Here is a 14,843-nt window from a genome sequence, read left to right as displayed (position 1 = left end):
TTTTAAAACAGACTTGTAAAATATGTAGAAAGTCATGGCAGCCCATTTACATGAAATGTATTCTCCTCTCGCTCAGATTGCTGAACGGTAATGGATGCATCCTCCGGAGCCCCGAGCTCCTCTGCTGACCTGGGTTTGACTCCACATCTCATCCTCGTTTCTTTTTGCTCTGTCACCTCATACCAACTCTCTGAATAAATAAAAGATGCTAAAAGCAGAGTCAACCGCCCCAAGAAAGAAAAGCAATTTGCATTTCTTCCCAACAGTTTACTGGATTTGGAAACCTGGAACTATAACTAGCGTGGGATAGAAACAGGATTCTCGATGTAAAAATACTAGGATGGAAAAAAGACTGGTGTATTCACCATAATCTCCTGCCAAAAAAAAAGAAAGAAAAAAAATCACTGATAAACCAGCTTGAACAAATGTCACTGATATACACAGTCCTCTGTACAGCTGAAACCAGCACCAAACAGTGACTAAAAGCTACAAATTGCAGGCACACCTTTGAGTCAAAGCACGGGGCAAAGTTGTAGCGCAAATGATCAGAAAGCAGGAGGATCAGCAATTAAACTCCAAGTTGAGTTTTCAGCAATTCTCCCGTCTCCGATTCTTCGCTCAGCAACCTAACAGCATAATTGCGCCTGTGTGAGCAAGTCAGTCTAACTTAGCAGGCTTGCTGTGGGAAGCGAGCCTCTCCTGGTGTGACAGCGAAGAAAAGCTGAAAGCCATAAAGTGCGTAGATAAGCTGAGCCTGCAGAGTAGTAGTACTAAAGGCGCAATAAACAATAAGTGTGACTGTAATAATGTGTTTGTAATATTATCATATGTTATTGTCCTATAATATATAGGATTTTTTTCAGTTTTAATTATTATGGAGATTGTCAATAGCAGTATATCAGGACACCCCTGGCCTCTAGCAATGCCTTGAGATTAGTCCAGCTTTTACCAGAGCAGCTGGGATTTACAGTTTGCACAGCCACGCTACTGCAGCCCTTTCTCCACCTTAACAAACGTTTTCCTTTTCTTTCATTAGCCGTTAATTAACTGGAGTGCTGTGAAGCGGGCCCGACTAGCAGACTGAAAACCTGTTTCATTCAGCTGCTTATTATCCTAAAGAATCTATGCCTAACCCAAAGATCCAAACACACAAGTATTTGTACAGCCTCGTTTTGAACCAGTGACCCCTCTCCGTTTTAAACAGTCCCAACTTTGATTTCCCCAACAAGCCCACGGGGGATGCAGTCTGTGGCCAAGCTCCGGCTTGATTCAACAAGCACTGGAGCATGAGAGGAGGAGGATGCTGAGAGGAAAGAAAAATGGTAATCAATAGCTCGCAGAGAGAACTCTGCATTCAGACAGCGAGAGAGAGAGAGAGAAAATGGGATGCAGGGAGAAAAGCGGGATCAGCGGGTCGGCAGAAGAAGATAAAAATCCAAAAGACAGCCACAGCAAGCGAGATGCAACTGAGGAACAGTAGATCAGCGCATAATGGTTTCTGCACAGTGGATATCTGCAGAAAAGAGGAGGATACTGAAGAAAACAACTATATGCTGAAAGCTGGTTTTGTTTTAAACCAACTGCTGAGTGGCAAAGATACTCCACGTAAGCTCCCGCACCTCCTTTCTCGACTGCACCTGGGTTCAGCAGTGCTGGCCGTTGAGGCCATCTGTCTGTGCTGGAGAGAAGCATTCAAGTGGCACTCAACCTGCTGTCACCAAAAAGACTTTGCCGTTTCATTTCTACTTCATCAAGCCTCATCCAGAGAAAAAAAAATAGTTTGATCTCATCATTTTGTAGTTGACAGCTGGTCGAGAAAATGGACTTTCGAAGCTCATGTGTAAATCAGTGTTATCCTTTACTTCCAATGGAATTCCTCAAAGGTTCTTAAACCCTAAAGCATTTCAGTGAGTTTAACTTGCATCTACCCACTTGGCCTGTCATTGCTACAAATCTCTGAATTCGACAAATAGCCTCTACATTTACTCCTCTGTAGATTGTTAGCTTAAACTCTTTCCCCCTTGTACGCCTGCAAGGGTAACCCTGGTTTCTCTTTTTTGAACAGAGCAGTCATATTTGAGGTGCATCAGCAATTGATCTCTACCTGTACAGAGTTCACTAAACCATGGTGACCCAAGTAGCTACTAATGGAAAAGGGGCATAAGGTTACTCTTGCCAAAACCCAGAGCATATTCTAATGGTCATCAACCTTTATTGATATATCGTGAGGTGTCAGAAGTCATCATTAAGGGTACAGGGAAGGTTGTCAAATGTCATGTTTATGTCAAGAGCTAACTTTAAGCAGTTTCATCAGCCATAGTTTCCTACACAGCTATCCTATCACAGAGTTGGCAACACTAGCTGACATATTCTAGGAAAAAATTCTAGAGGAATCACATTAACAGTTCCTGTAACCAACCTCTCATTAGATATGTGAGCAGTGTAAGGCTTGCTCTTTAATCCAATCCAGGAGCAGGTATATGTACTCAGGTCAAAAGAGCCATACTGAAACTCAAGAGTGCTGCAATCTGAGAAGAACAAACAACACACGGGGCCAGATTGTATAAAAAAGAAACAGGTGCAAAAATAGTACACTCAGCAGAAGGCTTGACAGAGGATGGCCTCAGTGTTCAAGGTGGGAAAGTGGGGGAAACACAAAGAAGGCGGCTGCCTCTCCTTTTAGTCCCGAGACTGCAGTAAGGAAAACAGAAAATGCCAAATGTCCTGCTGTACATTGATTACCTCTCTGCGCGTGAGGGCGAGTGTGGCTGGTTGTGCTCCGAGGCTCTGCATGTCAAAACCCGCTGAATGAAAAATTTCTCTGAAAGACGCATGTAGCACCAAGCGTTCCTGCAGTTAAGTCTCACCAGGACAGCTTTTCAGACTCTTGGCCTTTAATGCCGCATGCTCCGTAAAAGGCATTGAAAGCTTCCTCTTGTAGTTGAAAGAGGAACATACAGTACACGTCAAACCACCGCGCAATTTCTCATTCCGTTTAGAGCGAGTCAATCTCGGCTCTAACTGCAGTGGCTAAAGTGCTCCGCTGAACAAGGAATGCATTACTGAGACCATGAGGGAGGGAGACAAAGTAAATTGGCTTGAGCTGAATGAGCCGGAGACACCTCAAACTGTTGTGAGGGAGCTCGCTCCACTTGTGGTCGTTTAAATTAAGACGCGGTGCCTGCTGGAAGAATGTGAAGGATGTCTCGTGCAGTAAGCTGAAGGTCCTCGGCGGTAAGTGAGACTCTAATTAAAACTGGATTTACCTACAAAGAGATGTTAAACTGGCTCGCTGTTTTCCCACCGTCACTTTTCTTCTTGTTACAAAAACGGCAGATGCACGCATGCATACAATCCAAGCAAAGCGAAGGCTACAGGGCGGTGTTCTGAACGGCGATGCTAATTAGGCTTGCTGTCTTCTCAGATTTCGTGCCAGCGTTCATGCTACAGTAGCTCCCCTTCTGACAACTACAACTTTCCACATTGTTTGTCCCAGCAGAAACAACACCATATACAAAGACATCATATATGGCTAAAATTTGTGCAACACGTGAGTGCTTTCTATCTAACAATCATATGCCGAAGGATGCACTGGAGAGCAACTTGGGGTTAATATCTTGGAATATTTGGCATGCACACTGGAGGAGACTGTGATCGAATCACCAACGTTCCAATTAGTAGATGACCTGCTCGACCTCCTGAGTAACCACAACCCCAAGACCCTATTTCAGTTTCAAACTACTGGAAAGCACAACAACCCTTTCGTCCCTCAGCTCCTTTCCAACAGTTCCAACATCCAGAAAACTTGTTGAGTACGTCCGTCAATGTGTATGGGCCTCTAACATAAACTTGTCCCCCATTCTGCTATTCAGCTTTGACGGCAGCGACAGCCACAGAGGCTTCAGAGAAGGACGTGGGCACATTTGGTATGTGTGAATGGTGGCTCAGCCTTCCGTATCACACACTGGCAGCAAGGTCAGTACACCTGGGTGAGGGGAAGCTGCACATCACTGAAGAGCTGTGCAGGTGGAGGCAGAGCAGTACCGCTGTCACAGAGCAATCAGTGGTGTTGTGACAGTAGTTGGGCACGGGTCATGCTATCTGCAGCATGAGGGGAAAACGGGTGGAATCTTGTCACAACTGTCACAACAACAACAAAGAATAGAAAAAAAGGGGGGATTCATTATTAATGGATAGAGTGGAAACTCCTAAGTTTTTCTCAGTTTGATCTCATGTTCTTTTCACTCTCTGGCTCTCTGCACTGTGGTGCACTATGAATCCAAACCACTCTGCTCTTCTAGGCTTTGTGGTTCAAAGTGAACGCAAATTGAACTTCTCCCATTTTGACCAGAACAAAATCATAACAGTTCCATGAATTTGAATCATGTTCTAGGTGTGCCAAAAACAGATCTCGTCTTAGAGAAAAGGGCAGGCAGCGGGTTGGAATGGTTTCTCCCTCCACCGCCCTGTTTTTTTAATGTATACCTGCTCCAATATGAGACATGACGCTAAAGAAACTACCAGGAGAGACAAACAAGATAAAGAAGGAAGCCCGACCGGCCTTAGAAACAAACTGAAGGAGAAATAACTAAAAATTAATGTGCAAGATTAATGAGAAACAACCTAGTGCCAGCAGCACAGGCTCAAGTTTCTCAACTGACTCAGTCATGAAAACATTTTTGTTTTCCTCTGGTTCATAACGGAAAGCTGCGGGACCCTCGAGAGGAAAAAATAAAAAACTCCCACATTCCTTACCTTATTTGCTTTCCCCCCCTACAAAAGGTCCCCAAGAATAAACTGATGGTTTGATTAGTGCATACTGCAATGAAGCCTCGCATAATAGACTTTTGGATGGCTGGTGTGCCTCCAGGTGCTCAAGGCCACCTGAACTCTGTGTGGTCCTTGCTGTGTCACATTTACAAAGCCACAGTACTGCCTCAGGGGGACATATATCCACATAACACCTGGTGAAGAGGCAAAGCAAATGAGAGGAAGTGAGCTGTTTCCACTATCAGTGAATAAATCCCCATATTCTCAGTCCTACATTGACTAATGAGGTAAATTACACAGTGCGCAAAAAAAGCAGATTCCTTTTAGGACTAAAAACGCAGCCGATTGTGGATCCTGCCCCTGCCCAACAACTGACGGATCTTTACTTGGCAAGAAAAACAACATTGTGATGAGGATGCAAAGAAAAAAATGAATGCTATGACAGGAAGCATGCTTTTAGGAGAGCTACAGACACTGATGTGCTGGAGACAGAGAGAGACAGCCTAAAGAGAGACTTCTCTTGCTCCACTCAGAGAAAGCCTGTGTTGTTTGTCTTGTTTTCTCAGCCTGCACATGCCAGCAAAATCCCTCCATTACCTTAACCCCACTCTCCGCTGCTGCCATCTATCATTTTACCAATGCTGGAGAAATCTGAGTTCCTATGCAGAATTCTAAGCACACGGACCCTCCTGCCTCTCTGGGAGTACGTGGTGTGCTGGATATCCACCGTGCATGCCAACCTCTCTGAATGAGGGAAAACATGTGGAGCAGAACACTTTCCATTCACACTCACACTGATCTTAATTCCTTAATGTGTTTTGTTTTCTGACTAAGAGAAAACCCAGAAGAATCTTGAATGCTGCTTTAATGTATGCACTTTATCAGGTACATATTTGCTGTATTGCATTGCTGTACTGTAGCTAGCAGTGATGTTTTGCAACTACATTTACATTTATATTCGAGGGGGATGAAAACAACAGAAACGTTTACCTATGACCTCGGTAATGAACACAGTAAAAGCCCTTTTATGAAGACGGTTTTGTGGTGGAGGGGCTGTACAGAGTTACGTATGATTAGATTACTCACATTCTGACACTCGGATGACAACAGAGGTTTCTCCATTTTTCCTCCTTAGGCTGCAGAAACTGTGTTCTGTGGTCTGTGTAATCATATCTGTCAGCCAGATGCACACGAAACATCACTGACACCTCTATCATTCGCTGCAAGAGGAGGACCTCAGTGCTAGGTGGACGACACGCTAATTGCCGGTGTGACGAAAGAAACAAGTGAAAATCAGGCTAGGCTAATTTTTTGGTTCAGTTTCACTGCCTGTGTTTTTTATTTTAATGTCTTTTCTCTTTAATGTTTGAAAACCTGCAAAGCTCATGATGGCACATGGAAAATTGGTGTGGGAATTCACAAAAAAAACCCAAAACAACGACAATGGTTGAATGTGTGAGTTTTAACGCTGCAAACACATTAAAAAAGATGTGATGAACAAAGAAGGTTCAAATTTTGAGTTTCATTATGACTTCACTTTAAAAAAAAAAAGGAAAAAAAGAGGCAATTATCTATGATTGCATCTGAAAGAGTGGGGATTTAAATGGCAGTGGCATTTGCTCGGTCATGCCGTCTTTTCAAGAGCCGTGGAATCAATTCTTTGGTGTGAATCTTCAAATTATTATTAAGGTACTAGTGGTTTGGATTCCACATCGCTACAAGTCATTCTGCTGAAAAGCGGGCACAACAGTGACACGGTGTCTTACGCGACAGCTATAAATACATGAAACGATATGATAGCTAACAAATATGCTGAGCTAAATTCCCGTCTTCATGCACAACTAAACGCAATACACAGAGTAATATTTAAGCAAACACAGGAGCACAAGGAGGCGAGGAGACAGATGACTTTGAGGCTTTGGAAAGGGGGGCGGTGATTTACATATTCAGTCAATTCCCTGTTGCTGGCCGACATGCATAATTCATCCATTTTATTGACTGCTGAGGAATTCTGTTAGGTGACTGAGAGATACTCCCGAGAACAAAAGATGACTGTCCTTTTCATAAGTGTCATCAGGACCAGTATGTCTGAGAGATCCAAAGGCCTGTTTCTCTGTATAACGGATGAAACAAGGCATATTTACAAAGACTGCATTTTCAGTGTGTTGAAGGAACAGCTTAAAGTGCTACATATGCTGTTGCTGATATTAATCAAAATAAATGTTGAGCCCGGTGTCCTTGGCAATAGAATTGCTCAGAGCCTAAATTGAATTGAGGCAACATTCAGGACGCCGGCGAATACACACACACAGCGCGTTACAGCAGAATAATCCATCGTATGATCGATACTGAGTGCATTGGAAAACGTAGCATCGGAACAGATAGGCCCTGCTTTTCTACAGACAACTACACTTGCGGTCACTTTGTTATGTACACCTGTTCAGCATCTTGAAAGTGCACATTTCTGATCATCTAATCGGCACCTTAATGCATTTAGTCGTGCTGAAGTTCAAGATGAGCATCAGAATGGGAAAGAAAGATCATTTAAGTGATTTTGAACATGGCAAGGTTGTTGGTGCTAGATGGGCTCGCCTGAGTATTTGAGAAACTGCTGAACTACTGGGGCTCTCCTACACAACTGTCTCTAGCGGTCAGAGGGAAACGGCCAGAATGCTTACAAATTGACAGGAAGACAATAGTAACTGAAATAACTTCTCGTTATGACCAAGGTATGCAGAAGAACCATGCACAGTGCATCTTGAAGCAGATGGGCTATAGCAGTTTAGAAGATCACATGGTGAGCCACTACTGTCAGCTGAAAACAAAGTACGATTAATATTAGCTCACCAAAACTGAACAACAGAAGATTGGAAACATTGGCTGGTCCGCTGAGTCTCGATTTCTGCTGCCACATTCAGATGGTTGGGTCAGAATTTGGTGTGAACAACATGAAAGTTTGGATCCATCCTTGCAGCCCTGTATTAAGAATTCAGGCTGCTGCTGGTGTAATGATGTTGGGCCCATTAGTACAAACTGAGCACTGTTTAAAGCCCCGAGCACTACCTGAATATTGTTGCTCACCATGACCACTGTGTACCATTTCCTGCTTCCAGTAAGATAACTCATCATTGTTACAACGCTCACATAATATCAAACATGAGAGACTTCCCTGTACTTAAGTCACCAGATCTCCATCCAAAAGAATACTTTAAGATGGTAGGGTCAGAATTTGCCGTACACTATGTGACTCTGTGTTTATACACCTCTCTGTGTAAAATTATTAGTTATTATTAATCTCTGGCTCTCATCCACAGCATGTCTTTGTCCCGTCTTCCTCTGAGGAGTGTTTCCAGCTCTTTGTTGAATCTGTGCCATGAAGAATTAAGATAGCTCTGAGGATCAAAGGGAGTACAAGCAAGACATACCTAATCAAGTGTCCAGTAAGTGTATGTTTATATATAACAAAGGAGATATTATCCAAAAATTACTTTGCAAGTAGAGAAAAATATGTCTACCAATAAAAGTTGGTGGGTTGCAAAAAACAACATAAATCATTTAATGAGTTGATCAAACAAACAAGAGCTTCACACGTAAAAAGGGATCATTTTGTCCTGTGTGAAGTGAGGCAGCATCTCACCGCATGATTCTTTATAATCACACTCAGACACATGCAGGAGAGGACAAGTTTCTGTCCCAGGTGAGCCACAATCAACAGGTCCAGGACTTAATTTTCACTCATGACAAAAGGGTGGTGGTGGTGTCGGTAGTTAGGTTAGGTCATTCTCTTCTATCGCTTACAGATTTGTAAAAGACTGCAGACTGTGACTGACCGAGATCCAACACGCTTTTTCTTGGTCACAAGAAGAATCTATGAATATTATTCCCAGATCTGACACAGTGGCCCCGTGAGCCGGACACAACAAAGAGAAATCAGCTACTGATCGACTGAGAGTGGGGCAACCACCTGTTTAGTTTCAGCCCTCTGCTCTGTCCTTGTCTGTCAACATAGAGACATTTTTAAACAGCCAGTAAGGCCTACATGCCAATACGGGCAAGTGATCCCAATGAAATGTCTCCTGACAGGTTATGAATAACATGCTAATGAGACTCTTCAAAGACCTAAGACAGAAATCCTACTTATGGCAGAAATCCTTTATGCAGCACATTGTGAAAAGACTTTTGAAGATTTCCTCTGCGTCTTTCAAAGTATCTTAAAGAACTTCAGTGAAGTCGGGCAGAAAGTGGAAGGACTAGAAAAGAATTACAGGGAAGAATTAGAAATTCAAGAGTCTGCATTGTCCAAAGCCTCTTTCATCTTGCACTCTTATCGCGTTACCTTTGTTATTTGTTGCTCGGGATAATAGTGGCTGTAAGCCATTGTGAATTCAGACGTAGAGAAAAAGAAAACAAGAGATGTGACCGAGCTGAAGGATCGGCAGCGATACTCCCCACCATCGCTGAGCTGCTCCGCTTTCGATTGGTAGCTTTGACACGTCTTCATCAACTCTCATCTCATGTCTACAGCTCCAGCGTCGCTGCTTTGAAGGCCCTGTTTGTGTTGCGCACCAAAGACCAATTAGATACTCTTTGCAGATTCCCCTTACTCTCTCCCTTACACTACATGCCACACCAATTTTTAATTGACAGGAGCTCCTCTATCTTTCATGTAATGCCTGGAAGGAACAAGAGACTCTCAACAGGAAAAAAGGGGAAAATTCCACTGCTATTCTTTTTAATTGTCAATGTCGTCGTTAATGAAAAGAAAAAAAAAAAAAAATCAAAGGAACAACCTTGGAGATGTATTCACCGCTCAATTTTTTTTTGCGCTGAAGGCAGGAGCATCGGGGTCTTCTTCTATATGACCCAGACATCCCTGCTTTTTCACTATGCTTGCTAATTACCAACGGAGACACCCTAGGGGGGTGGCTATGCGAGCTGGATATTGTCTTGTATTTAATAGAAGGTAGATTAATAAGTACCTTTTTACCCAGCTCCCTTTGGAGGTCAGAACATTCAGACAATTCCACAGGCATTAAAAACTTGAGGTGTGGAGCTATGCTTGGAACCAGAGGTTGGAAGGTCTAATGATATTCTCGTTCACACCGCACCGGGGCCTCGCGATTACCAATGTGACGACCTTACATTTAATTTCACTGAACGCCCAAATCCATTCTGAGCTAGATTTAGATGAATGAGCCACATTTTAGCCACGTTGAGTTGAAGAGTTATTATTCCACAGGAGCAGCACACAGGGGTTAGGTAAACAAAGTGCTTTCTTAATTGGTGAGAACCAAACTTCACATGTCCAATGCAATTCTCTCTGAGGGATTTGAGCTGCACTGCCTGAGCTAATGAGAGCCAGAGAAGTGAGAGCACAGGCACTGTGACACTCTGTCTTGGCTCTTAATTTGTGAACTTCCCCTCAGCTGGCAACCCCACAGCCTGCTCTCCCAGATGAAGTGGCTCCGTTGGCACGTCCAGGTCTCCCCCCGGGGCTCTCTGGGTAGCTGTGGCAGAACGGCATTAACACCTTGGGGAGCAGGCGCCAGGACTAACAGTTTAGCTTCTGGAGGCCAGAGGCACCAGGTACAAAGGAGCAGTACATTACAGTACTCTGCTGCTTTTATAAACCTAGGAATGTGCGAGAGCCCAGGGAAGCTGAGCACAACTGCTTGTGGCTTTACTGTAACTATCGCCAATTACTGGCAACTTTCAGGTGATAATCCAAACCTGTTGTTTTTTCTTTTTTGTTTAACAATCTCTGCTTTTTCGATCAGAATAGATAAATGCATCAAACAATAGATCACAGAGCTGCCCTACACGTACCTCTCTTCCAGCAGCTTGTCTCCAAACATCCAGCTGATGCGTGGTGCAGGGTAACCCGTGGCCACACAGGGCAGCAGCACGCTGGCATCAGTCGTCTTGGTCACAGACACAGGCTGCACCAGGAATTCCAGCTTCCTCTCCTCGCCAGTTTCTTAGATGTGAAGGGGGAAAAAAAGGGGGTCAGGGTTAAGACTGAGGTTAAGCAAAGAATTTCTGGGAAGAATTAAAAACTCAAGAGTGGGTATTGTCTTTATTTTCCAAAGCCGCTTTCATCTTGAACTCTTATCAAGTGTATTATTTGTTTTATTGATCAGAAAAAAAGGACAAACAAACAGTAAATTGCAGCCTGCAACAGGAATTCCAGCTTCCCCTGCAGTTTCTTAATTGACCGGGGGGGGGGGGGGGTGACCGTTAAGGCTGAGGTTAAGGCTAGGGTTGATTAAGCTAACCTCCATGTCCATCCATCTTACACTTAAGACTGACTGACAGCCTGACACTCAAGCCACAAAGAGTCAGACTGAATAATGATAATGATATCTAGCACAGATAAAGCTGTGTATGAGTTCAAACTGCTGTGTATGATTCCAGCTGCAACTTAATGCTGGAATAGCATCGAGTAATAACCACGAGGGTCATGGTCAGCCAGACTTCTTATTTTTTTAATAATGAACTGCTGCGAGTTCACAGGAATGTGTGAAACTCCCACTCAGCGATTCACGGCGAAAATACCAGAGCTGTATTTGGTTGTGCCTTCACAAGAAAACAAAAAAAAGACACAACTACACATGATAATAACTACACCTAATACATTTATTCATGTCCCTCCAATATCTGATGGTGTCCACGCAAAAATGTATTTCCATTTCGTCACAAAGCTTTAAAATCTTCCCCTTTGTGTGGCTCCAACTTCCTGCCACTCTACCACACATCTGTAAAGGAGGCAAACAGAGATGAAGACCCCCACTGGGGCCTTGTTGAAGTCTGATTTACAGCCTCTAATATCTTCCCTGTGCTGGCAGGAGCCTGGTGCTTAACAACTTAGTAAATAAAACTTCCAGGGGGGTGAGACAAGACCCTGCCACAATGGAATTCGGGTTCCTTTTGAGCTGCAGCTGAGTTACTGTTGCGTCACTGATAACCCCAGTGGGAATTTTACCGCTCCTGCTAGCATTCAAAAATCTCTCACCACAGGTAGCCGGGTCTCTTCACACTAAAGGTAATGAGCAACCGAGAGAGAACTCAATGTACTGCTGTAATTAAATGATGCACTGGACTATATACAAATTTCAATTTACCTCACAAGAGGACCTACGAGGGTCTAAAAGCTCTAAAGATGTGGTGACGTTTTAACAGGTGACAACTGATGACAAGCAGGGTAAAATATTTTAATATTAGAAAACAATACTAGTGTATTCATTATATTGCATAACTGAGTTTACAGCGAGAAGTTCCTATAGTAACAGATGTAGATTCATAATGGACAACATTTCACCTGGTGTTCTCTCAAATTACCTGGTACAGTTTGGAGCTCGGCCTCATCACTCAACTTGGAAGAGCCAACGTTTTCCACAAGGCAGCGGTACGTGCCAGCGTCCGTCTCCGAGGCATTGCTTATAACCAGGGCTCCACTCGGTAGCTGGATCAACCTGGTACTCAGCTCCAGGGGCTGTCGGTCTTTCTCCCACCGGATGAAGGCCACCAGATCCGAGTTGACCTCACATGCCATCACCTGACTGTCCCCAAGTCGCGCAGTGGCTGGCAACGGTTGGTTGGCAAACCTGGGCATCCCTGCAAGACAGCGATAAGGCAGATGAGGAACACTCATAGCAAAATTTTATGGTAGCAGTTTAAGGGGTTTATGAAACCTGAATGAAAAAAGCAGGGCTTCAGGTTTTTAGTAAACTTGAAAGCAAAGGCATGCTGACAAATCTGACTGTTTCATTTCATTAAATTTAACTTTAAGCTGCAATTGGATGTAAATTTTTGCTAAGGCAGATTGGAAAGGCAAATTGATTACCACAGCAGCTAATGAAGCTATAAAAAAGAATGTGGTATATCGGTTTTGAACTTTGACTTTGAAGCTGCATATTTCGTCTCATCTTTAGAACTGAAAAATATTGGAAGCGTTCTCTTGCACATCCATCCAATTTCTGGTTATATTCTTAGGAGCGAAACAGGCCAAAATCTTCAGCACCCACCTGTCCCGATCTCTTGCAAACAGACAAACAAACCACCACCCTTCTCCTGCACACCCGTGTCGTACAATCGTTTATCCTTGATGGTGGATGTTAATTTGCCACGCAGAGCAGGAGACACACGGCACTAATTTAAAAAAAAAAAAGCTGGATCCACAGGCTGTTTGCGCTGCTGTAGCCCGACTTTCATCTTGATGCAAAATAATTATTTCCTGGGTTTGTAGTCATTGATCTGAAACCAACACTCCCGGGCCGCTTCCGAAACAATCGCGCACAATGACTTCAATTAAAAAGAACTTACAATGTGTAAACTCCAAATGTTATTCTTGGGTTTATTAGTGAGGCAGAGGGAAGAGTTTGTTGTTTTCCAAAGTAAGAAGGCCACTCCATCTCCAATGAAAAGTGCAACATGCTGTGTTATTATCATGGAGGGCCTCTCGAGGTTTTGGGCCAACTGTGATCGTCTCCTTGGAAATTTGTGCAGATGAAACAAAGAGTCTTGTTTGAGTGTCTGTTTTTCTGTTTATGAGAGCAAGTTTAGCTGCTGTAACTCCGCTGAAGACTTGCTAAGCGATGACTTGGCGTCCGCCCCGTCCTCACCTACAGACATCTCCTCAAATCCCCTGCCAGGAATGGCTCCAGGGTAAATCACACTTTAAGATAAGGGCCCAACAGTGACAGACTCCCCTCCCGGCCTGGGCCGACGTGCACAGCTTCTCTGAGTATATCTCAGCACAGTTCGGTTAATATTGGCTTAGCTGATATTTTTGTAACTGAGCTGCCAATCACTTAATATATAATCATGGCAGGGTAGGAAAAAAATAATGAGCTGACTTATTGAGGGATTAAAAGATACTTTCGCCCCTCCCTACAAGCTCAGACTTACTCACTGCTTGGTGCTGCTCAAGACAAGCCACAACTGAAAGAGTGCCTTCGATCATCAGATATCTATCTAGAGGTCAAAAATGACCCCTCAGTCGGGGCCTAACGATGTCTCCTCCACATTTTTTTTGTTGTTCTTTCAAAAAAATGTTAAGTAGAGGTAAACAGAAACTAAAATGTATTAAGAGGGAAAAAATAAGCTCATTAACTGCATGATGATTGATAATCATGGGTTACACTCATTGAAAAACAAAACAAAACACTGGACTGATAGATTAAAGGGATAAAAATTATATATAATAGTGAGGAGAAAAGCAATGGTTTATGAGTTAGTGTGTGTCTTAAAATATATTTAAGACACATTTACACCCCTAATAATTCTAATCTTACTTTCTGCAAATGGACATGTGCACAATGACATCAGGCCAAACCGTGTACTGTGGCCTCAATGTGCTTATCTGATAAAGACCAAAAAATTTATTAATTAATAGAAATACCAGACAGCCTTTAACTTTATACAGTGCTCTCCAGATAGTAAGTAAATCCTTTAGCCCATGACATTTCTAAAGATGAGAATGACCCTCACTTAATGCATCTGAGGTCTAAAAAGTGACTAGAGACTTAGTGGAAAAGCTTAAGCCTTTACACTGTGGGCCAAGGAAGACACGGCAGAGGGCTCCACAAGTCATCTGCAGACATGCAGGGCAGGGGGAGAACATTGTGTCTGTACAACTTCAGTTCAGACTGTAGTGAGCACTTTCTGACTCGGTCTGCAGTTAGTCAGTCTCCAGCTCTCAATCGACTAATCCTTTGTTCCTCTTGCCTCATCACATCTCCGCAGGCTGTTCATCAGCTTGCCGTGTCTTCAGGGAGTGCGTTTCTGGGTGTGTGTTTGTGTGAGAGTGGGTGTATGTGGGGAGCCTAACTCACAAGAGCATGACAGCCGTTGTGTAACAGCCAGTTATAATGAAGTGGACTGCTTACGATGACATGAATATGTATGCGCGTGCTTATGCTTGCGTGTTAGGTGCTAAAGTGTACATAAGCACATTAAGTGTGGGTCAAGGCAAGGGGCATTGTAGATGGGAAGCGGTGAGTGTCGATGCTAACACTATCGATTCTAATTAATCACAATTCTCCATTTAAATCAACTTGGTGGACGCTTCATTT

General features: G+C 43.4%; 1 protein-coding gene across 9 annotated transcripts in view; it reads right to left on the bottom strand.

The window, feature by feature from the left end:
- Positions 1-14,843, bottom strand: part of neo1a (neogenin 1a) — a 152,923-nt gene that overhangs the window by 56,248 nt on the left and 81,832 nt on the right. For all 9 annotated transcript variants that reach the window (XM_086293365.1, XM_086293401.1, XM_086293375.1 and 6 more), the window contains exons 3-4: positions 12,109-12,384; positions 10,597-10,747 (exon numbers count right to left, since the gene is read on the bottom strand). In XM_086293365.1, the coding sequence (XP_086149491.1) occupies positions 10,597-10,747; positions 12,109-12,384 (427 nt within the window). The remainder of the gene's footprint in view (positions 1-10,596; positions 10,748-12,108; positions 12,385-14,843) is intronic.

Source organism: Aulonocara sp. 'chitande type north' Nkhata Bay, linkage group LG1 (genome assembly GCF_057382095.1).
Source record: "Aulonocara sp. 'chitande type north' Nkhata Bay isolate Kocher_YH1m ecotype deep benthic linkage group LG1, A_spYH_male_GT1.1, whole genome shotgun sequence".
In the NCBI taxonomy this organism is placed as follows: domain Eukaryota; kingdom Metazoa; phylum Chordata; class Actinopteri; order Cichliformes; family Cichlidae; genus Aulonocara; species Aulonocara sp. 'chitande type north' Nkhata Bay.
This window is presented reverse-complemented; position numbering and strand designations above follow the sequence as displayed.